This window comes from Mastigoproctus giganteus, chromosome 4, assembly GCF_048544385.1.
Source record: "Mastigoproctus giganteus isolate SK-2022 chromosome 4, ASM4854438v1, whole genome shotgun sequence".
NCBI classification, from domain to species: domain Eukaryota; kingdom Metazoa; phylum Arthropoda; class Arachnida; order Uropygi; family Thelyphonidae; genus Mastigoproctus; species Mastigoproctus giganteus.
The window spans coordinates 169745465-169771479 of NC_143578.1; the positions used below are offsets into that span (position 1 = coordinate 169745465).

Here is a 26015-nt window from a genome sequence, read left to right on the forward strand (position 1 = left end):
AAACAGAGCATGAAATTCTTCAGAAAATTCCTGAGACCTGACTGAGTAGGTGACAAACAAATATGAAATAATTAACTAAGCTGTGATCACAAGACTGAACAGGAAGAGGAGAATTCTACAGATAAGGAAATCTCGAAGACGAAAGTCAGTTTGGAATATTAAGATCAAATGGCTACAACTCTCGATTTTCGAATGGAAATTAAAATGAATTTATTCATATTCCTATTTATAATGAGCTGTTGGAGACTGAATTTATTATAATATCCAATAGCTCAAGATTATGCGTCCTAATTTATTAATGAAGGCATATCAGGCTTAATGGCTAAGTTTGCAGATGATATAAAGGTTGGCAGGGTGGATGACAGTAATCAGGCTAAGCTACTGCAACAAGATCTAAAAAAAAATAAATAAAATAATTAGGAAGATAGCTGAGAAGTGTCAATTGAAGTTTAACATTGATTAACAAGGTACTTCATATGGGTAGTAGTAATCCCAGATTAATGTACCAGCTGTGTGGTACTACACTTAGGGTAGTGGAAAAAGATCTGGGGGTAATTGGGCAGTGCAGACAGGCTGTCAGGATAGCTCAAGGGGTTATGTCAACGATACATAGGAACTGTGCTAGCAGGGATAAGGAAGTGATTATCCCACTGTACAAGACAATAATTAGACTGCACCTTGAATGTATACAGGTCTGGAGCCCTCATTGCAGGAAGGATGTAGAACTGCGGGAACGGATGCAGAGAAGGGAAACAAGATTTTTAAAAGGAACGAAAGGGTGATATCCTATCAAGCAAGGCTTCAGTTTTGCAAATTTCGGCGTCTGGAGACTAGTCACCTGCGAGGTGATCTGATTGTCTTGTTTAAGACTTTGAACGGCTCGAGTAAGCTCAATGCTCATGGAATCCCTACTCTTGCTCGGAAAATACATAAATTCAAATTGAGTAAAAATGGTTGTAGGTGAGATCTGCGAAAATTTTCTTTCAGCTAGTGGATGGCTGATTGTTGGAAAAAACTTCTATCTGCTGTTGTGGAAGTGGGTAGTTTGAATAAATTCAAGGAACAACTGGACAAAGGCATTAGACAGGATGTGAACAGATGATGCGGGAAGGTTTTTTTTTTTTTTTTTTTTTTTTAGTTGATGTTCTGGTTGCTTTCTTGCATCATTTGGTACTAATACTAAATTTGGTATCTCTTAATACAGCCAGTTCGTTGTATCCACGGAACGTTAGACTTCTTTTTAAAATAACTAGATTGACAATCACACTCTTATAAGCACCCGCTGAGCACAAGTGTGAAGCGAATATTGAATATTTCTGGCATAGAGGGTTAAAAACTATCCAGCAATGTATTGAATCCAGTTAATATAAAAATGAGAGGAAATAGGTCGCAGCGTAATAAGATTAAAGAGTAAAAAAAAAAAAAAGTAAAGTGCAGCCATTATCAACCCACTGCAGGATGGAAGCCTCCTCAACAATTCATGCTGAGGGAAATGGACCATAATCTGCCACGCTGGTCCAGTGCGGGTTGGAAGATCGACCGTATTCAGCAGTCAGGGGCTTGAACCCCGGTCTACTCAAAGAGCGTGTGCTACTGCACTCCCACTGCTGCCCACTCGGCTACGGAAGCCTTGAAGATTAAAGAGACTTGTTTATTAATATAGAATGGAGCGTAGTATTTACTGGGATAGTCCAACCAAGCATTTTTATTAAATTGAAATGATGTTCTTTCTTGACTAGCATATTTAGGCCCCACTGAATATTTGACTTGTTGCAGGAAAACAAAAACAACTACATATTGGAATTTTAAGGCTGACCTTTCGCGAAAAAAAGCATAACATAAGTTAAGCTAAATGGTCATATTAAAAACAAATTAGGAATATCCAAACGCACAATATGACCTAAATATTAAAACCTCTTTAAAAATTATGCTTGTGTGATGTACAAACAAAATAAAAGGAATATTAAAGAAGGCTTCCTTGCACCATATGGCTAATAATAATAATTCGTAGGTCATTAAAGAAATTTTTCACCGTGACCAACATTGGTCGACTAGTCGTGACTTTCAGTTCCGCATTTTCAAGGGGAAAAATAAATTTAAACACAGAGTTTGTTGAATAAGTTAAATGTTAATTTAAAGATGTACAAAAAAAATCTTTGCAATAAAACTGTCACAAACTACAGTCATAAAAGAAAAAGTAAAGAAATGACGTAATCGTTTTGAAACATTATTATTGTGATTTTCAGATATCTTCGAATACAATGTCTATGATGTAGCGTTTTTAAATTAATTTATGCTTAGTAGTTTAAAATTAAGCAAAGTAACGTTAGGAAATTAAGGAAAGTAGTGAAATTACTCTTTCTGTTTGCCGAACTTTTCTAGCAAACAGAGTAATTTCAGTTTTTTTTTAAACCTACGTAGTAGCTTTAAATTCAATGATATCACTGGAATCTAATATTTTTCATGAATGTCAAAAATAAAGGTTATAACACTGAATTCTTCCAAATCTTTCGTTATTTTAATTTATTCGTTTCAATTTTCGTGGTTTTCACATAGTTTATCTATTTGTAAACCCATACATTTTATATATAAATGGACTTGGAAAAGATTTTTCTGCATTTTTCAGTCAGAACTTTGAACTATTTTGTTCAAAGAGATTTACAAAACGTCATTTAAAAGGACACATCCGGGACCTTGATGCATTTTGTTTATAGAGTTTATTTATTTATTTTTTTATTTAATTGTAGTTTGATTTCTTAATGGCACGAATTTTGGGTTAGGGCTACATGTGTGTTAAGCGTAAAACTACGGCTATGAGGCGTCAGTATACTGCGCGTGTTCTGTTAGATTTCTGGACAAAAAAAACCAGAGCTTCCAAGAGAAAGAGAGAGACGGCGAAAAAAACACAAGCAACATTCGCCTGAGACCGACTAACTCAGCACTTTGGGAAATAAAATGTTCATAAAAATTCCTCGCGTATGTTGTACTCGGGGCTTTCCTGGGAAGGAAATATCAACAGCATTAAAAATAAATCGAATTCTTTTAAAATAAAATCCAACTGACGGAATATCATTTAACCCTAGAAAAGAGGAAACGGTACAGTCACATCTCATTCTGTTCTTCCCGGTAGCGAAAGGGGAAGACGTAATAACTTAAAGATATATATATATTAATTACCTTGGATAAGGGACCAGGTTAGTTTGAAACTCGGTCAGGTCCACGTTGAGAGCACCATCAAACCTGAGAGAGGCAGTGATAGAAGAAACTATCTGGCTAATTAATCTGTTTAGGTTTGTATATGTCGGTCGTTCGATGTCAAGGTTACGGCGACAGATATCATAGATGGCCTCATTGTCTACCATGAATGCGCAATCGGAGTGCTCAAGAGTAGTATGAGTAGTTAGAATGGAGTTATATGGTTCCACCACTGCTGTTGACACCTGTAAAGTTTAATAGTATTAAAACAAGCTACAATATGTTCATTTTTCATCAATTATTCAAGCCAAACTGCTTAGACCAATTCAGCTAAGATGAAATCGAAGATGTTGGAGTCGCGAAATCACAAAAGGCCTTTGGTACATTGTTAGTTACATAAAAATTACATTGATTAGTTACTCAATTTGCGCTCTGAACTACAAAAAAAAAAGGCAGATGTTTCATTTCACTACCTACCTTTAAAGAGAAGTGGAAAGGAAACCTCTCCCTTTAAAGCAATATTGCACTAAAAGGGAGAGGAAAGGGTAGGAGTAACCGATGTTTGGAAACTACAGTAGTTTTGTTAGATGGCCTTATTATCTGAATTTTCTTTCCAGTTAGCTGACAGATTGAATTTTTTTTCTAGCGTTATCAATATTGCATTAAACTACAAAAAGGGTCTTTTCGCTCGGAAATGAATTATTTACTGTTTTTTGTTTTTTTTATAAATTATATTAAACATTCTAAAAAATTCGACTCCAAAACGATTACAACACCGCAAAGAATTTGAAATGTCTGCACGTGTTGCATTTTTGAACATCCTGGATAGCATATCAAAATTATCGATTTTGCAGATCTATAATTATAGCTTTCTGCTTCTATTTGTTGCAAGAATAAACTCTAGAGAAGTTACTGGAGATTATTTAAATATCTTTTCGAATTATGCATCATAAATAGGCTTGTTGGCATCACGATATACAACCCATATCTGAAAAGTTCCAGGACTGTATACATAAACATGATAAATAAGAATATTGGCGTCCATTTCCAACAAAGTACTCTTCCCCATGCGTCGAATATTTCTCTAATATCGCGTATTTCAGCACCATATTAATATAACTAATTGTTTAAATGAATTTCATATTATTTCGCATCCCTCACTTAAAATATTTTTGACCAGTTCTGTGCTACTGTCTTTAAATTCCTACTTTATTAACATTGTACAAATAATAGTTATTGTGATCATTTACGTTGTTTTATCAACAATATTCTTATTAAAAATTAATTTGTATGATTTACAGTTAGCTGAATTTTGTTATTTATTATCTTTATTGTGCTCAAGTTCTTTGCAGAATTAATAGATATGCAGAAGTTTTAATAGATGTCTATTTAAACTTCTGCAACTTATGAATTTAAAAGCTTCAACCTTTAAATAATATCACTTATTGTTTTAATAGTGGTCAAATTAATGCTTTTTTTGCCCAATTATCTATCACACCAATCTTTTTTTTTATTATTTTTAAGCTTTGGAAATTATCTTAACTAGAAACAGAATAGACTTACTGACTCGGTAAGCCCATTCTGTTTCTAGTTAAGTTTCACTGTTAATGGGTTAAGACAGATCAAATATTTGATGCCTTCATTACACAATTATACTTTAAATGGTACTTACGCTTTGTATGACCGCACAAAATATCAAGGATGTATTGTGATCATTAAATTCATCATTTATAGCACAGCATGTTAAAATTTTCAATGAATTCACCGAACTCTCATGCACCGAATTCAACGTGATCCCAGTTAGAATACAATTCGTTACTGATTTTAGACAATACTGAATTTTATTTAATGAATTCAGGACAAATGTTTTTACCACCTAGGACATCCATGTTTGATGTGTTGCCATCTACTCATGAATGTGAATATATTTACTGTAGCTTATTAGTTAGCCATCATTATACAATCAGCTATAAAACTCAGATATCACAATATAAAATAAAACAAAAAATGCAGTATAAAAAATTAAAATCTTGTTTTGAATAACTTTCTTGAATTTATAACCTGAAACCCCCCACCCTAAAAACAAAACTTTGCGTGATCTTAGATATTGCAACTGGTTTTCAATAATTATGACTGAAGCTCATTAAAGAAGTGAACGTACCTGAGGAGCAGGATAGACAGAAAATTCAAGTTTCGATTTTTTTCCGTAGTCGACAGAGAGGCGCTCCATAAGGAGTGATGTGAACCCTGATCCCGTTCCACCCCCGAAGCTGTGGAAAATAAGAAATCCTTGAAGTCCTGTGCATTGATCTGAAAGTTTTCGAATTCGGTCAAGAACAATGTCAACAATTTCTTTTCCGATGGTGTAATGCCCCCGTGCATAGTTATTGGCAGCATCCTCCTTTCCAGTTATTAGTTGCTCAGGGTGATAAAGCTGACGGTAACTTCCGGTGCGAACCTCATCTGAAATAATATTTGTCATGTAAAATAGAATCTGATTACTATAGCATGCAAGGAAAAACAAAATGTCTGTCCTTCCGTATCAGAATAAAATGAATACACACACGCATAAGCCTATCTGTAAGCAACATTTATAATATTCATCATAGATACCAAAAATTAGAATCTACACTCAACGGTATATGGATACCAAAAGAAGTAGAATCAACTGTCGTCTGACAAGTAGAAGCAGCTATAAAAAGTATCATAAAAGACTGCAATTTGAACTGTACTCATCGCTGCGTATGCTGAAAAACCCTTTGAACCGTTCAAAATCAACCGTATCTGACACAGTGAAAAAGGAATTGATATAATCAAGAAAACACAAAAGGGCAAGGATCGGCGATATCCGAAGTTGGTTATGTCATCCTAAAATTCCTCAAACAATGAGGCTGGAAGTCCAGACGTCAATTCTTTCTGTGTGATGGGCTGCTTATTTTTCGGATTCTGGAACAAAGGAAACAGTTCCTATGAAGTGACGAATCGCGTCACTTGTTCAGGTCAGAAGGTAGAACTGGATTTACATGTACCTGTGACAATATAGTGGTTTCGCCACTTTCACTCGTTTGGAGAGGTCTGGGATCGAGTCCCGCCACAAACTGAAGCATTTCTTCAATCGGGGACTGCAGTAGCCATTTATAGCTGAGGTAGTAGGGTCCCCACTTCATGAGTTATTTTATGTTTTTCACCTCGCAGGACATGCAAATTGGCTATGAACATACACTTGTGCAGATATAATGCGCAATATGGCCTAAGATGCTGATGGCCTGAAAGACATCAACTGGGTTTAGAGTGTCTGGACAATTCTACTTAAGTAGTCAATAGAGCCATATTTTTCTGTATCTTGTCAATAATACAGTTTTGGAGGTGATGTTGACATGTAGTGGATTCTCATACTTTGTACTGAGATTATTGGCGGTAGTGCCTACATTTTCCCTAAATGTTAATTACGTAATTCTCCAATATCTTTCACCACGACAGTTGTACAGAACTGATTTTGCACGTATCAGTACCTACACTTTTTCAAGCAACATCCCACTTCGACGGATGGCTTCTCTGGAGGAGTTGAGAAAAACCAGTTGCCCACTATTGTTAAACACTTGAAAGCATCCCAGAAGAATTATGGGCTGCCATTGATTTAATTTTTATTGTACAAGGGAAAGAAAAAAAAAGTACAAAAGCATCAAATTAGGCTTTGGTGATTACATCTGCACTGCCTGCCCACTTTATTATAGCCATGGAGGTTTCGGCTATGTGTAACAAACTCTGCAAAAATATGTAAATAGAAGAGGTCACATTGTGTGCTACATGCGAAGGAAAGCTCTATAAAACCATGTTACCCGACTAGTATTTAATTCAGTCCATGGGAAACGGAGAGGATCTCACGGACTTCCAAAGAGGCATGACTGTTAGTACGCATTTCGCAGGCGCCACAGTAGACAGGACATTGCACTTGTGTAGCGTTAAAATACTAGTGTCATTCAAATCTTTGAAGAATGATGTGAAACCATCTTTGAATAGCGTAATCTTGTGAAGAACCCTACAAAGAATGCGCTATAGAAGTAGTAGACCATTACAGAAGCCAGTGATCTCGGACACCATTTGGAAAATATGGCTACGTTCGTTCCAGGAAAGGAAACAACAGATGGAGGAGGACTGGAGTCAAGTTATGTGGTCCAATGACCATGATTTGCGCTTTTCAGCACCTATGGAAAGAGCGCGCATATGGAGGAGGTATAATGGAGTCGGAACATTTTTCGTGGCATACCCTTGCTCCGCTGATCCCGTTGGATATCACTGTGATTGTCAATATCACAACATATTGCTGGAAATCCACTCCTTAATTAAACTATGTATCTTACAAGGAAAATTACTTTATTTTAAGGCTCTATTTTAATATAAATTTACTAAATGTAAAATAAAAACTGTACATTTATAAATAGACAAGTTGGATCTTGGCTATTATTGACCTAATAGCTTGTTATTATTTCTAATTCTGTAGTGTGAAAGCTCCTAAGAATGCAAATGCTTGTAGAGCATGCGTCATTTAGAATAAGCGTGTAACTGGCATTATAGATTTTTGGCAGTCTAATTGATTTGAATCATAATCAACGTTTTAATAAAGCATATTTTATTCGTGTATTTCCAGCTGCAGGTGTTAACCTCTTGGCCATCCATTGTTAGATGATTAGCCATTATGGATTAGGCATTACGATTAGCCAATGATGAATGGGTGCGTGCGAGTGGTCTTGGAAAGTGAAACAGGTATTGGACAGTGAGCGGTTGAAAATAGAGTATTGGAAGAGTTAAGAAACTGGAAAACGTGTGAAATAGTGATATTCGTGTCAAGAAACATTTCTATGAAAGGCACAAGCTAAGCTGCTTTAAGATCTCGGAAAATAAATGATCACGTATCACATTACGTCCTCCACTTAACTGCCATACGTGGTGGCAAAGTGAAAAGTAAAAATTATAAAAAAAGAAACGTTGCGACTTTCATCCATAGATGTCGCCACCATTTAATACTGTCTCGCGCTGAAGTTCGCAATCTCGGTTTTAAAAGACACCGAAAGTGGCTTCTGCATGCTGGAAGTGGTTCCAAATACATGAATCGAGCGAGTGGGTGAAAATATCTGCAGCACAAAACAGGCCATCGACAACAGAAGTATTAGAAAGAGATTAAATCACCTCTGTACAATTATGTTCGTGTCCTACGAAAAAAAAAAAAGAAAAAAAAAAGTGACATCATCGCTGACCTCTTCTTTGTAGGAACGAAACCATCGACCTCTTTCATAATTTGTCTCTAGTGCCTCTTCAAGACTTGATCTTTCTTAAACGGGTTTCACCTTCCAAACATTTCACACAAGGCTTCAATTATCTTTAATTGAAGGATAAACATCGGTTCTTATGTTTAAAAACCATAGAGTTAATGAATACAAAAAATTTCAAGTACTACGCAACTTATTATACAGAAAACACCTCAATAATGGGTGAAAGTATGATAATAATTGATGCACATTCTGTGGCTTCACAAGGTATGACAAAAAGAAGTTCGGATAAAAAATAACCTAAATATAAGAGTGACAAAATTCGGTGCCTTCTAATTGAAAACACCCTGAACAGATTCAGTTTGGTAGTACATCTAAATTTTCTGCCACGTGCTTAACAAACAGGTCCTGTTTATGGATTCGGCATATAACAAGCTGATTTCTCAATGTGATTAGCTAAACGATTATATACTTTTTGTAATAGAATCTCTGTTCAATTTATATTAATGTAAGAAATAAAGTGTTCGTGCAGCATTGCGTTTTAATATTTTAAATGTTCACCTCCGCAAATCCAGTGGAGGATCTCCACCATTATCTTCAAAAATCAACAAAAAAAAAATCGCGCTTTCATCTGGATAAGTGCTCCAATGCCACAACCACTAAAATTCAAAAAAAAGGTAGTGAGCTAACGGAAAATAATGAGATTATAATTTTTAGTATAAGAGAGTTTATAAAAAAAAAAAAAAAAAGGTTCAAATCCACTTTCAATAATTGCAAGGCTCATACTGACCTACTACAGTGGGCTCCAAGTCCACAAACACTGCCCTAGGCACACGCTTTCCTGCTCCAGTTTCGCTGAAGAAGGTATTGAATGAGTCATCTCCTTCTCCTGTGGTTTTGTCACTGGGCATCTCGCCGTCAGGTTGGATTCCATGCTCGAGACAGTAGAGTTCCCAGCAGGCATTGCCTATCTGAACTCCAGCCTGCCCAATGTGTATGCTGATACATTCACGCTAAAATTTAATAAAACGCTAATTATTATAAAAAATAATGGTTTTACTACAGTTCAAAATTAAAGTAGTAAATATTACTGCATATTAAAACCTACAGAAATTTGCAAACTTTCCAGTGTCTGAAAATTTTATTACCCATCTTACCACGATTTTCAAAATCAGATAGTTGCTAGGGGTGAAATTTCCCTTTTACATAATATTGTCCAGCAGAGTCTTCCAGAGTACGTACTTCTATTGCCAAGAAGTTTCACAAGATGAAAATCCAAGTGAGCTGACCACGACTCATTTTTCAAATCTTCGACACTCACAAATCCATGATGGTCTCTGTTCTTGATGAAACTAAAAAATCAGATTGGAAAACGCGCAATTGCGTGAATTTAATTATATTTTACTAAAGTAACTTTCGGATTTGTCAGATCTTATTCGAAACTCCAGCAGGTCATTAAGTCCTATATACAATTGGACGAAACCCATGGAAAATTCCACTTTCCAGCCAACCCCTGCTCCTGTTGCAGAAGCCACTTACGCATCTATTATAAAGCAACCTCCATACCCTCTAGTATATGCTCCTATCCTCAGTCAGTCTCAGAGAACATCTAAGGACTTCAATCGAACTACAAATCCACTCCTAGAAGATGTCATTTCCTCTAGGCGGCGGACAGATCTCATCGCAAGACAGCGGAATCTATCTGCCTCTAATCACGCAGGCAGACGTCGACATCCTCCTCCTGTTGTGGGAACAGCCACTAACTCTACAATCAGAGCAATCCCCAGAACCTTCTAGAACAAAAAATTCAGTCAGTTTTGAATAATTTAGTGGCATGGGCGGGTTTGAATAAACTAAAGATTTCTGTCACCAAGACCAATTTCATGGTGTTTAAACACCACTTCGATTATGGAAGGCCGCCAAAGGTAACCCTATATGGTACTCAAATTCCATATGTACAGAACACCAAATATCTGGGTTTAACTTTAGATGATCGTCTCAGGTTTCATGTACATGTCACTGAAATCAATGAAAAAATCAAAAAGTTCGTAGCTGCAGTTGTTAGAATTTCCCGAAAGGAATGGGGTTTATCCAAAAAAACTCTGGTATTGTACTACAACACGATATTTCTTCCCATTGTAGATTATGGTGCTGGTATTTGGTTTGCGGCTGCTACCAAGGTTACAACTAAAGCCAAGCTTCTGTCCCTGCAACGTACAATGTTGCTTACAGTTATACGCGCTCCAAGGACAGTGTCGACAAATGCCTTACAGGTTATTGCAGGTACCATCCCCTTGGATTTACATATTATTTTCCGAGGTATTGTATATAACTTAAAGAAGGGAAGGGCGTTACAAATATTGAATATCACCTCTAATCCAAATAACAACATAAAGGAGGAAAAACGTAGAATTTGGGGCGAGCTTGTGAATTGCTGGCAGCAACGTTGGGATTTGAGTGAGTATGGAACCATTACAAGAGGCTTCATTCCAGCCGTAAGCTTTGCAATGGACAGGAGGGTGTCGTCTTGGTTTGCTCCCACCATTACAACGAGTTACTTAATCACTGGACATGGCTTAAGGGCCAAACTATTTGAAAGAGGATTAGAACCTGACCCCTACTGTTCGTGCGGTGAGGTGGAATCTTGGAGACATGTCATCCTTGAATGCGGACTGTATACTTCAGACAGGCAGGAATTACTAAATAGGTTGCCAAACCTCACGGAGAATAATTTACCTCTCTTGGTTCAGAGGTGGGACATCTTTGCTTTGCTTCAGGAATTCTCGGCCAAAGTTTTTAAAAGAAGACAGGAGCTAAGAAATCTATTGCAGGATACCAATTAAGGGAAGTGCTGCACATTTGACGACAGAACACTTCGTGTAATGTCATCTTTATAGGATGTTTCTTGTCTACAGCGAGATGATCTTCTGCTCCTGGACACCCAATTCAGGCTTGCATTTGTGGATGGACTCTAAAGTGGAGATAATGTTAATGTTTCTAAGTGTTAAGTTAATGTAAGTGTATGTATTTGCTATTTGCATGTAAATAATCGTATAATGTTGCTTTTTTTTTCAACAAGTGTACATTGTTCTTAGTTGGAAAATTTTTATTTTTATTTTATTTTTATTTTTATTTTATTTTTATTATTTTTTTTTTTTCGCTGGCCTCCAAGTTTGGGCAGCCTTGGGGGCGGTATTGCTGGCACCTACCAGTATAGCACTACTTCCGGTAGGTGCAGGATTTGTGCATTACAGCACACATAGAGAATGGTGGATCCAGGTGTTAGTTAATCCCTGGTGGCGAAATGGCCTGACATAATGCTCTTTTTTTCAGGCCTGTCTTGCAGACGTTCTGAGCTTTCTCAGGAGTAAAAGGTGGAGATGGGCTTGTGTCTACGAGCCACCCTTCATATCAGGATACACACAATCAATGTACAGAAAGACTACAGTATATATAAGAGCATGTATATAAATCTGTATATAAATATTGTATATAAATTGATTAATATTGTATGTAAATTGATTAAGATAACTTGAGAATGTATATACAGTTGTGTGTTAATAAATAAAAAAATAATAAAATAAATCCCCAGAACCAAAAGTTCGACCAAGGGTATTTTTGTCTCGAGACTCGAGCCCCAACTCTGCGATAGAGAAGTAGAGCAGCACATCAGAATGCAGCTGCAGATAGGAAAAAAAAAGGCAATAAAATGATTTCTAAACACGAGTCGTACAGCTCTTTCTACATTCAATGCCAGCAAACAGACTTTGGTGACTTACTGAAGGACTACTGTTGGCCTGTGGGAACTATCATTTGGCCTTTCTACGGACGACCCCCTGTCTCTGGCCCTAGGTTACCAGCTAGTGACTTAGCTATCGAAACAAGTGAGCATGAATGACAATCCGTGCGTTTTTCAGATATTCAGGAATCTCTGCAGGAAATAACGTCTACAAATGATTCATCTGTCTCTTCAGCCTATCAGAATTTGAATGACAGTAACTCTTGTGAAAACATATTTCTACCCTGTCACTTGCCAACAATTAAGCCAAACAACTTATGCCTTCTGCAGTATCAAAAGATGCAATTGCTGTATTCTATATGAACGCACGCAGTCTTGTAAAACATAATGATAAAATCCTCGCTCAACTGACATAATACCCGTAATCTAGTCTGGATCGTACGAGTGCACAATAGATGCGTAGTAGGGTGCATCGATCCGCACCCCAAGATGTTGAGGAAAGAGAGCGCAGAATATTCAGCCCTCTTGTGCACTTTGTGCGGAGTTGACGGATGTGATCCAGAAAGGTCAGCTTTTTATCGAATACGAGTCCCAAGAATTTTGTGTCCGCTGCTACTGGAATTGCATTTTGTCCGAGCTTTAATTCAGGTTCAGGATGAAGATTACGCTTACGACAAAAGTGTACGCAAACGGTCTTCTCCGACGAGAACCTGAAGCCATTAGCAAGAGCCCAGGAGTTGAGGCGATCAATAGCTTTCTGCAGTTGTCTTTCAATAACCCTCATGTTGCATGACTGACAAAATATGCTAAAGTCATCAACATAGAGGGCACTGTTTATAGTTGGAGGAAGTTGTTCTGTGATGGAATTTACTTTGATGGCAAAAAGCGTGACACTTAATACTGATCCTTGTGGTACTCCCTCCTCTTGACTGAAGGAACGAAAGAGTGAGGATCCCACACGAACTTGGAAAGATCGATTGGCTAAAAAGTTTTTAATAAAAATGGGGAGTTGCCCCCTAAGGCTATGCAGATCTTTTAAGATGCCAAATCTCCAAGTTGTGTCATACGCTTTCTCCATGTCAAAGAACACCGACACCAAGTGTTCGCGTTTTAGGAAAGCATCCCGGATGGATTTTTCCAGTCTAATAAGATGGTCCAAAGTGGACCGGTTCCTTCGGAAGCCGCACTGGATGTTGGAGAGAAGGTAGTTTGATTCTAAGTACCATATTAAACGAGAATTAACCATTCTCTCCAGGATTTTGCACAGACAGCTAGTCAGAGCAATAGGACGATAATTGGTAGTGACTTTTGGATCCTTTCCTGGCTTAGCAAAGGCAAGAACGATTGCCTTGCGCCAGGAATCCGGAAACTGCCCTTCAATAAAGATTCTGTTATATAGAAAGAGCAGATAATCCATAGATTTTGGTGAAAAATGCTTAATCATTTCATAATGGATGCCATCTGGTCCAACAGCACTTGCTTTGGAAAGAGCGAGGGCTCTTTTCAGTTCCTGAATAGTGAAATCCCCGTTGCATGGATAAATGCTCTTAGATTTAAAGTTAAGTGCCTGTTTTTCGATTTTATATTTCAGGACCAGGAACTCTGGGGAATACAAAGATGTTGCAGAGATGTTGGAGAATGTTTCCCCAAGAGAATTGGCTATTGCAGTTGGATCTGCAATAGCGCATCCATTATAATCTAGGATTGAAGAAGGGTGGGATGTATATTTTACCTTCATTTTCCGGATTTTATCCCAGATGATGTAAAACGGATCCACGATTCCTTTTGACTCTGACGGCGGATATATCGTGCTTTGGCTCGTGCACGTTTAAAGGCTATAAGGTTGGTCGTGGTAGGATATCGGCGGAATATCCCCCACGCTTTGTTTTGAGCCTTTTTTGCTGCTGTGCATTGTGAATTCCACCAAGGTTTGGGAAATGGTGGAAACCGAACAGATGTTTTTGGAACAGCATTCGCAGCTGCTTGGACAATAATTTCTGTGATGTACGTAACTGCATCATTGATAGGCTCTTGACTGACTGTGCTAAGATCAAAATTTGCCTGATGTTCGAAGGCAGTCCAGTCAGCCTGATCAATCTTCCACCGTGGTAACCTGAAGGGAAGACATGGTCTCCCACTTTGTAACGAGGTTATCACAGGGAAGTGATCACTTCCGTGTGGATTCTCCTCCACTTCCCAAGTGAGTGAAGGGAGTAGAGAAGGGGAGCAGATAGAGAGATCAATGGCAGAAAAAGTACGGGTAGGCATGTGGAAGAAGGTATTTGTTCCAGTATTTAGAAGGGAAAGGTCATTGTCATTTAGCATATGCTCTATGACTTGTCCCCTTCCATTGATGTTAGCACTACCCCACAGGGTGTTATGTCCATTAAAATCCCCGAGAAGTAAGAAAGGGGGAGGCAACTGCGTTAGAAGATCATCAAGGTCTTCCTGGGAGATGTCAGTCCCAGGTGGCAAATAGATAGAGCAGACGGTTAATAAAAACCCCACCGTAAGGCGAATTGTAACGGCTTCTATGCTAGTTGTAATTAGAAAGGGCTGCACTGGGGTCTGGTTACCCACAAGGATAGCCACTCCCCCATGTACATAGCCATACGCAATACTATCCTTTCGAAAAATTGTGATGTTGTGCATGGTGGGATCATCATTTGCCTTTAGATATGTCTCCTGCAAGCAAAAGCAAACTGGCTCGTGCTTTTGCAGGAGGGCCTTGATGTCATCAATATTTCGCCGGAATCCACGACAATTCCACTGTAGGAATTTAGCCATTATTTTGGCTTGGTGGGTCCATCAGGCGGCTTCCGAGGTGCTGAGGGCTTACTTTTATCAGTCCTGGGTTTATCTTTTTTGGGAAAGAATGGACGCTGTCCCGTGTCCATTTCTTCCTCCGTAAAGAGTTCCAAGACTGAATCTTCGGGTACCTCCTTCTGGTCGACATCCATGTTTTCATGGGTAGTAGGGGAGACTTCCCCTTTCTTATTCTTTTCTTTCATAATTACCTTTGTTACTTGTGGAGCATTAGGAGGTACTAATATAGGAGTGGCAGCTGATTGGTTTTTCTGTGCAGGTTTTTGAGAACTTAAGAGATACCGCGCGATGGGAGTGAAAGACTCCTTTGGAGGAATGGTCATGTCCGTCTGAGTTCCGACGGAACATCTCCCTGCTACCTTCTGGGCGTAGGTAGGTTTGTTGTATTCAGGGGTTTGACCGATTTCCTTGCCTCCTGGTATGATATATTTAGCTCTGCCTTCAGCCGTTGAATCTCTTTTTCTTCTTTCCACCTCTGGCATGCTCGTGAGTAGGCCGGGTGTTCGCCTTCACAGTTAATACAGGTGGGTTTTGCGGCTGAACATGCTGTTGTTTCGTGGTCCTTTGCACCGCATCGAGCGCATGCAAGGACTCCACGGCAGGCCATTTGAGCATGTCCATACTTCTGGCATTTAAAACACTGTAAAGGGTTCGGAACGTATGGACGCACTGAACAATTCATGTATCCAGCTTTAATCTCGTCAGGAGGTTTAGGAGAATTAAGTCAGGATAATGCTCCTGATTTTAACAATTTTTCCATCCCTTCGCGCAGTAATTCTCTTGACGGCAATAACTCCCTGTGGTTTTAATTCGGAGCAGATTTCCTCCTCGGTGACGTCGAGAAGGTCCCACTCCGAAATGACTCCTCTCGATGAATTGAGTGTTCTGTGTGGTGTCACTGTTATAGGGATTCCTCCGATTGATGTTACTCGGAGTAGATGTTCAGACTGCCTGTCATTTTTTTTTTCAATCAACAGTTCCCCAGAACTGAGCCTCTTAACTGACTTGGGTGAACCTGCTAACCCATCCAACCCTTTTTGTATAAAAAAGGGTGACATTTTACCAATCTGTGTTTCATTCGTGGAGTGCATAATTAAGAACCTTGGGACAGGCCCTGATGGTAGTTCGGTTCGCTGCCTCTTTGAAGCAATAATGCTATCTGCCTCTCCGTCTCTGTTTTCAGATAGGGACCGGGTTGGGGCCCCTGAAGAAATATATTTCATAATTATCTTATAATTCAATACATCCTTAAATGCGTTACACCGATTCCGTTGTACGCATCGACTATCTGGTCATCAGCCCCTGAGAGCAACATCAAGGCCTTCTTAGGAGTAGAATACTGGCTCCTGAGATGGCTAAACAAGATCGCCGGGAAACCGTTTACCATCTCAAGAGCGGTCTTGTCTGCCAATCTGGACATCATACCCTGGAAGTATATCATCACAACCAGAAACATCTTAACTCTGGCAAAGCTACTAACGGAGAGAATAGATGCGCCGAAAGTGGGAAACGTGATCACTCGCCCTCGGATGACACGACCGAGAATAAACAGAGAAGAACCAAGTCTCAAGTGCCAACTGACTCAATTGGACTCTCTGGGGAGATTTTTCCCAGCAAATACTGTGAATTATTTTAATAATTTAAATATAGATCCAGAGAAACTATGTACAGACAAAATGTATAGGACAGAAATCTTTGGTAATGTGTATCGGCAAGTATAAATATAATAAGAAGACTAATTTAATAATTTATATAATAATATTTAGCATTTAACAACCATTTGTAATTAATTAAACCAACTTAACAATTAATTCATTAACCACATATTCTGTGTTTTCATCTCCAAATTTTGTAAATAAGTTCATGTAAACATGCTTGTAAATACTATAATGTAACCACACCCTCTAGCCACGTGCTGTCTATGGGTGTCTCGAAAGAGAAATAAACAGATAATAATAATAATAATAATAAAATATTTATCAAGATTCATGAAGTTTTGAAGTGGTTCAGTGCCCGGGCTCCCCACCCACCACGGAGCCCAAAGGGACGCCCACTACCCGGCATGCAATAAATGCGCTCGGGAGTGGGACGCCAGGGCTACCCAGACACTCTACCCGCACCGCCGCCAGCCTGAATCCTGTCCCTCGGACCACGAGGGTAGGGGCGTGGCATTGACACGGTTGACCCTCGCAGGCGAGCCTACTAGCCGATTGATCCTAGCCGGGCCTTCCAGGACCACCCGTCTTGTCGAAGCAGGGGCCAAAGTGGTGTATTGAAGCTGGGCCCCTCAACCACCAGGATCCCCCTTTCCGAATTTCCACGGGTCGCAGCGCACGGCAAACACGCCGGATTCAATTGATGTAAACCTGGAACCTGGGCTGTGGGCGTTGGATCCCAGTGATGCTAGTCTGGAAGTCCAGCAGCGTCACTGGGAGGTCCCCTCACCACGTACAGGTGCCCACGTCGAGGGGTCTTACTGATGGAGATATCCCGACTAGAATGGGAGAGTCCCACAATTCCCTTCTTGACTTCGCAATTGGGGAATGCTCTCTCACGTATGCAATACTTGATGCAACTATTTCGGATCATCGTCCCAACTTAATGGTAATGGAAAATGAAATAAATGAAGTAGAGATCATGCACACCTTCAAATCTGTCACTCCAGACTCTCTCAATCAGCTTTGTCATGACCTGCAGCAGTCAACGTGGGATGGAGTGCTTGCTACAAGTGATTCTGAAATTGCAACGAACTGCTTTTTTTAAGCATATCCTAAATATGCTATGAAAAATACGTGTCATATATCAGGAGCCCAGGGAATAAAAAGGCCACCACCAGGCCAAGAGGGAAAATATGCCCGTTCATCTCAAACAAGATTTGTAATATGTTAAAGAAAAGAGACAACCTTGCAAGAATTGCGAGAGCAACAGGAATCGAGGCAGATAAAATTAAATACACAACATATAGAAACAAAGTCACTGACTGCATTCGATCAGAGAAAAGAAAATAATATAGTTCTCGACTTACAGGTATCATAACAAGCAAGGAAAAATGGACAGTTTTGAACAAACTATTACCGGGAAGGAAACTGAAATCACGAAGCTACGTTGGAGATGTAGTTGAAAACGAGGTACTCATTTCAGATGACGAGCTAAAAGCTGCCGCCTTCTGTAACCACTTTAATTAAAGTGTGATGCCACTGAAGTATATATTCAATCTCTCCTTTCAATCTGGTAAATTCCCTTCTCAGTTCAAAAAAGCAATAATCATCCCTGTTCCAAAGGGAACCCGTTGTAACTCCAACAACTCCAATAGCTCTACTCTTAGGTTTTGCAAAATTATTCGGAAAAAATTCTTCATAGCAGACTCATGGGTTTTCTTGAAGAAAATCAGCCCATCCATCAACAACAGTATGCTTATCGCTCTAAAAGATCCACTGATCTTGCAATTGTTGACTTCTGCTCAAGGATCATTGATAGTCTTGAAAAGGGTCACTAGCTATAGCACTGTTTCTTGACTTATCTAAAGCTTTTGATTGCATAAACCATAATATTCTACTTAACTCAATAACCATGGCGTGAGAGGGAAAAATCAACCTTCTCCTTGAAGACTGCCTTACCGATCGGCCCTTTGTCGTAAGAACAAATCAATCATACTCCGACATCTGTTATTTCTCCAGGGGAGTACCTCAAGGCTCACTTCTTGGACCTATCCTATTTGTTCTTTACATCGATGAATTTCTCTCTCTTCTTCAATCTTCTCACCTAGTAGCGTATGCCGATGATATTTCCATCCTGATCACAGATAAAGACCCTAATGAGCTTCAACTCAAAATCTCTGCCTTGCTTTCTGTGATGCATAATTGGCTTCAAAAGAATCAGCTTATACTGAATCCAGAAAAATCAAAATATATGGTGTTTAGAACGAAAAACAAACCACTAAATATTGATTTAGACGTAACATACAAAGAAAAACAACTTGAAAGGGTGAATGAAACCAAGTTTCTCGAAATCTGGCTGGGTGATAAGCTAAGTTAAGCAAAACAAATGATAGCACTGTTTCTACGAAAGAAAACTTCGTCACTAGCGTGAATACTCGCCAGGGCCTCTGCCTGGATGTCTCCTTCCCTTCTCAGACAAGTATTCCTTTAATTCAGCCGCACCTCACCTATGGAATCATCTCATGGGGTACCACCAGCCAAGAAAACCTTGCGAGAATTAACTCCATTCTCAATCGATGAGTTCGTTCAATTTTGGATCTTCCCTGGAATGCATCGGTTAGTTCGAGATACAAGGAAGTGAGACTCCGCAGCATCAACCAGCTATTGCAGAATAGCCGAGGCGATCCTTGTTTACAATGCTATGAAGACAGCAGACTTTCCCCCTCTCTTCAGATCCTTTTTCATAACCACAGACGAAAAGAAATATCATACAATCTAAGAAACGAAGCCAACCTGAAGATTCCGGTTTTCAGAAAAGCATAAAATACAGAGGTGCTAAAACCTGGAACAAACTTCCTGCAAAAATCAAAAATGTCACTTCACTAAATCAATTCAAGAAACTACTAATTGAACACATCACCAGGGATGTCCGATTCAAATTACCTTCCACTCAACTCCTGGATTTTAAAAACACCAACATGGAAATAATGTACAAATGTTAAAGGAAGTTGGCAAAGAGTTTGTAAATTTCTGTGCATGTATCTTATCATTTTTCTTTTCTCTCCTCATTTAATTGTAAAAATGTTCACAATGATGTTACAAGTAGTGATGCTTTTTGAAGTCGTCTGTAAATAAATGTACAAAAAACTCCAATTTATTTATGTCTTACCTGTTGAACATTACCTGTACAATTTCAGAACTGTACATTTTTCAATTCTATATTTATCATTTTTTAAGGGAACACCCCCTAAAAAGCCATTGGTTTATGTGTTCTCCCTCCCTTTTTGCTGTTATCTCCCAAAAAAGTGTAACATAAAATAGGGATAAATAAATTATTATTATTGCGATCCCTCTATGCCCGACCTGTCTCCTCGGGGCGAAGTGTGGATAACGGGAGGTCGTCCCACTAGGCGCCCTACGGCTAAAAGGTCAGAGGATCAACACAATGAAACTATCGACACACCATACACTTACACTTTTTAAAAAGATCTCTGGCCTTTCACAGAGTACTATGTCACATAGAGTACACAACTGGGAGATGGGGGAAATCCATGGGACCGTTAAACATCAAATACTTTACACTTTTATCCATAAACAGAATAAAGGTGGGCAGCAATATTAAACTAAGAAACATTGAGTCAATATGAAATATTGGTTTATTGTAGTACCACGTAGCCGTTGCAAATTCCCACAAACAAACTGTAAACAATATAGTTGGCTAACCTTTCAGGATTTCCTAATGAGTTCCATCATCAGGTGAAAATGAAAAAAAAAAAAGGTAGTCAGATATTTCACATCAGCAGCTAACACAGAATCAGTGCTTCCCTTACTCTGATATTCTAATGAGCTTTCACATAATGGCCGTTTCATATGGAATTAACGCCTGATTATGTTAAACAAAGTAAAACGAAAAGAAAATTTGTTCTATACATTTGAAGGAAGCAGCGGCCAAATTAAGACGAAAAGTGTTGACTTAATTCAGCATTTTGGATCCACAAAAAAATATTTAGCGGGGGAACGAACGATGGAAAGGAGCCATCAAATGCATGATGGCTGTTTGAACGGATATTAGTGAATTTTATATGGACTATCTGTGAGGTAAGTTGAAATAATTGATTTCTGCAATGAACATGCGATCTAGAAGAATAATTGCGTCAGTAGACTACTTTTGCATAGCAGGCCTGACCAACGTTGGCTAGTACCAGTGGTAGTGTATCTTTGAAGCTGACACTAGTCAAATTCATTCTTTAAATCGTTAATTTTTGATTTTTAAGAGGAGTAAGGGATGACGATATCAGGTCACACCCACACTGTAAAACTACTTCGGGTATCCACTGCATTTAGACCCACACTGCCTTACCATTAATATCCAGACAACCTTCCGTTGGCAGCTGGTCACGTCCTACCCACGTGTCAAACAGCTATAAACATGCTCGTAGGTCTTCCAGACGATAGTACTCTACCACGATCGTGATGGAAAAATAGCGCGATGGACTCAGTTAGACTTCCAGCGTGGAACAATAATAAGGTGCCACGTAAACAATCTTTCTGTACGTGATATTTCAAAGACATTGAAGATCCCTACGACGTCATTTGGCGATGTGATTGCAAATGGAAACGGACTTGTCCTGAAATCGTCACGAAACAATCCGGGAAAGGAGAGTGCCTCAAAGCATCGTTCGCTCGGAATGAAAGTCATGAAATGGAAGGAAATGAAAGTCATGTTGCCGCAGCACACGCAAGCCCTCGGTGAGACTATTAGGACACACGTCAGCACAAACGACTAGTGAGTGCATGTCCACATGCACTCACTAGTCGTTTGGATGGACCGATGTTTTTGAACCGCATACAACATGAAACTGTGCTTTGGAGTGACGAGTCACAGTACATAAGGGTACCAGTCTGATGGCCGTTGCCTTGGTGTGGTGGATGCCGGAGAAAGCTTACTGCGGAATTGTATCGTCAAAAATGAAGTTGGTGGAGGCAGCGTGATGGCCTGTAACCTTCGGTTGTTTTGAACAAAATCATGAATGCTGAGGTCTGTCTATACGTCCTAGACAATAATGCATTGTGGCAAAAAGTCAGAGAAGTCCCATGTATCAGCAGGACAACATGTTACATTGCTTGTGTTGTGACAGACTAGTTTGAGGCCATGAGCATAGAAAAGTTGGACTGGTCAACTCAGAGCCCTAACCTCAATCCTACAAAGAACCTCTTAGATGAATGGGATCATCCGGTGCGTGTGAGAAGAGACTGCAAAAAAAAAAAAACTTAAGGCCCAATGGTGGAAAATAAATTTGATGGGGAGTGTTGCACGAAGACTGGAGGCTCTCACAAAGGCTAAAGGTTTCAGCACACTTTATTAACTAATAACACTCTTGCGCATAAATAAAGATTATATGTAAGTGTCCAGATATATTAATGTAGGGCTGTGTACATTCAGAATATCAAAAATAGAAAATTAATACATAATTGTGTTTACTTTACAGCGTCTTCAATGGTTAATTCTTTTACGTTTTTTATTCATTTACAATTCTACCGACAGGCCTGTGAATGTTAATTTGATTGTGATGACAAGAATAAAAGAAAAAATTAGTTTTCTAAAATTTAAGTTAAAAGTTGGAGAAACTAAGTTTTATGTGGCGCATTAATTCAGTCTGGAAGGGTTTATTTACGAAGAATCCTATAATAAGATAACGCATTAGCTAATTTTTAGCAAAAGGTACAAGTATGTATACCCTCGTGAAATTATGAAGAATGTCCATGTATGTGCTGTTGCTTAGCAACCAACGGGCAGCGCCCCACGCCATGATCCATGGGATGATGCGGAAAATAACATTTTGTAGTAACAGATTGTAGGTCACCCAATATGTAACGAGCCAGGAAAGTTAAGTGTCCTTTGTGTTTGTAAGGGGTTTCAACCGAGGGCGTGTTCCTAACCATAGACTCCTCCCTCGGAAGCACATCCCTGAACTGAATCCCCTGTTGCTTGTATGCGTCTGGTGGGAAATTTTACGATCGAAGTGTTTAAAGCAATAAAAAAAGACTGGAGAGACGCGATACGAATATTGTTATCTGCAATGCGTTTCGCGACTTCATATTTGGGTTAGGCGGTTTTTGAATTTGTACCGAGGCAACGAAGGCATTGAGGTATCAGTATATCGTGTTTGAAAACTGCGTGTATTCTGTGGTCAGGAGAATCGTTTTGGGTGATAAAGTTTCCAGAAGGGAAAAAAATATATATATTACCAAAACTGACTAACTCAGTTACGGTGAAAAAGCCCATACATGCTGTCTGTCTCCTGTTATTGTAATAACCAGTGCATTAGCCGCGAGGTTGACTATGAGAAAAACACTTAAGGAACATCTGGTCATCGCGCACGACTATTATTAGTTTAAGGTGGACCATACAGTAAAGAGAACGTTTCTTTAGCACCAAAAAATCCATAAAGTGCTAACATGGATCAGTCACGCAAAGCTAAAATTTACGCTACAAGTGGCATAAACGCCTCATTGAAGGAGTTGTGTATGGAATCAATATCATCTGCAAAGAATGGCAAAAGTAGAAGCGAAATAGAAATTGCTGAATATAATGAGTTAAGCGAGGAAGTCCTTGTTTTCAATAATTCATTTCAAAATCTAAATGACATTTTATAGCAGACAACATATTAGTATTCGCTCCCCCTTCAACCCAATAGATAAAAGTTCAAATATTCTGGTTACTGACTAAAAGCAAAGGAAAACAAACCAAGTTTTAATCAATCGCCTGTTTCAGAAGAAGAAAGTGTTGCTGTTCTTTTACTTGTGTATATACATAAAATGCTAATGCGTATCTATATCTACATGCATGTTTCCCAGCAACATAAACATTCACATTATGCACTGTATATCAAGACCTTCTGGTTAAATCAGACATAAAAATTGCACGCAATTTCTTAAAAAATATTTTAAGAAATCTATTTTTGCTTTCAGTAATAGCGATCCCCATATGGAAGTGAAAATGCTTCAGGCACGTGCGTGCTTTGCCAATAGGCAAAGGGAACCGGTACACTGCAGATTTTACTAGGCCCCAAAGACATCACGGGGCCCCGAAGATGACGTCACAACTTAAGAACAGTTTAATTAGCTAAAAGCCAATTAAAACCGTTCTTAAGTTGTGACGTAATCAGTCTGTGCAAAACAAAAATCGTAATCTTCAATAAGTAATCTATCACAATCGATTGGATAAGTCTCTTGAAGAAAGGATTCATCCCCTTAAATTGCGCTAGTTGTAAGATGAACCCTGATTAAGACCTAAATCTTCACTAACTCAATAAATCCAATATTGGTATGTAGTTTGGTTGCAAGAATTAAAAATATTCAACAGAAATGAAGCGTCCATCATAAAGAGTTATATTTATCGCTAACTCATACAGCACAAATGCAGCAGTCATTTTTTTAATTTTTTTATTTATTTAAGTAACTCTTTCATTTTGAAAAGGGTTACTTAAGGAAATATTCTTTTGTTGCTCTGCGTAGGAATACATCGATATTTAAATGGTCAATTATCCAAATCAAAGCTAAATGAATTCTTACTTCAGACGCATGTATTTGAAACAGAATTATAAAATGAATAGGTGCCATTTTAAGGTGCAGTGTTTGCCTCCAGAACATACTTTAAGGTTTACGCATTAGCTTTTTTGTAATTTACCTTTGATCACACTATTTGATACTTTCTGCGAAAATCTTGAAGCTTTTTAAATTTTGATCGAGCTAATCTTCCGTTTATATTTCCTTCTTTATTTAACTTTTTAAAAAAAATCCATTAACTCTATTTTAACTTCCCGCTTATCCCTCTGCATAATCCGCGCAATTATTAAAAATTAAACTTACCATTTTCACACAAATTCAAGTGGAGCGGCGAGGTCAATAAAAACAGAATGCGGAAAACTTGGGCAAAGTACGGGAGAGAAGTTCGTGAAGAGGAGAGACGATGACTCCGTGCACGAACTGGTCTAGGGGGGAGGCGGAGGCGGTTTCATCTTTATACTCCTCAGCTCCTGAGTGCGGAATCGACCGCTCTCCGTGTCCATTGGATACGATGCTCGTGATGTCATAATGCAGCTATCGCATAACGTCATGACCGTGCACGTTACACGTACCTCGAATTGGGCGTGGCAGTCCGCATCTGGAAAAAAAAAATAAAAAAAAGCGCCGGGCCAACAGAGGCGCTTCTCCCACAGCGGAACTGTGCAAAAGAGAACATTGAAACTTAACGCGTGAAGAGGTGGAAGGGGGGAGAATCTTCCTTATGTCCACTGGGTCTAATGATAAAAAACATATTCCGGGGATTAATTCTTGCCAATGCTGAAATTAAAAATAAAAACGGAACCAATTCGCAGATTTCCAGTTGATCAATGAATTTCAGTGACTATTTTATTTATTTATTTTTTTTTTTCACATTTTCAAGTCACGAATATTATTTAATAGCCAGTTGAGCTATTACCAGATTGTTCGTGGAAAGGCGAATAATTAGTACCCAACTTTGCGGACTTTGAGTCACGTGACCAGAGAAAACCCAATAGACGCGATTAATGCGGGTTCCACTGTAAAAACCAGAAGTCGCTGAAGTGCACGATCCTGGGAACTATTCTCGAATCTTATTTACTCGCAAATGCAGCACCACCTGGGTCCAAACGATCTCTGATACTTCGTGGAAGCTTTGCTAGCTGATTTCCAAGCGGAAACAAAAAGTTTTATGCCCACTCAGAGGAATCGCGCGGATATTTGTGGGATTCCATTCCTCAAAGCGTGATCTCATTGTTACTTGCCACTGTGATATGAATGACTTTCCACGGCGAAAACAAACTAAAACCACAAAAGTTCCACATCTGTACGATGCAAAAGGTAAATCTCCGTGTGGATACGATAGCGTTCCAAAAAGCAGAATTTATTCAAAGCAGACTTGGAGTCGTGTGAGCGGGTTAAAAACTCTGTTGGGAATTCTGCTTTATTTCTTATTCGATGCGTGTCAGAATATAAATAAATGTGGCCGTTTTCTTAGTGGCATGAAAAATACAGAACTTGCTAAGTTTGCCAAAACTCTGGAAGAGTATGTACGTAGTCATATTCTATTTTGAATAAACTTTTATTACGTTGGTTTTTCTACTCGTACATGCGGTCCCTTACATTCTCCTCCACGTATTCAGCAACACTTTTATTACAACTCGCTGTGCATAAATGTGTTTGCTTCATTTTCGGACAGTAATTTTTAAAACTGCCGAGTTATTTTTTTTACTTTTGTCTTGTAGATTATTCGACCTTGTTTCCAGCTGCCTTTACTTTTAATAA

The 26015-nt window shown here is 38.9% G+C and overlaps 1 protein-coding gene across 1 annotated transcript in view; it reads right to left on the bottom strand.

The window, feature by feature from the left end:
* The window catches only part of LOC150087196 (tubulin alpha-1B chain-like), a 28241-nt gene extending 3549 nt beyond the window's left edge, over positions 1–24692 (bottom strand). The window contains exons 1-4 of the mRNA XM_090373006.1: positions 24558–24692; positions 9253–9475; positions 5357–5658; positions 3178–3440 (exon numbers count right to left, since the gene is read on the bottom strand). Of these exons, the coding sequence (XP_090229132.1) occupies positions 3178–3440; positions 5357–5658; positions 9253–9475; positions 24558–24560 (791 nt within the window). The 5' untranslated portion in view covers positions 24561–24692. The remainder of the gene's footprint in view (positions 1–3177; positions 3441–5356; positions 5659–9252; positions 9476–24557) is intronic.
* Positions 24693–26015: the final 1323 nt, after the last annotated feature.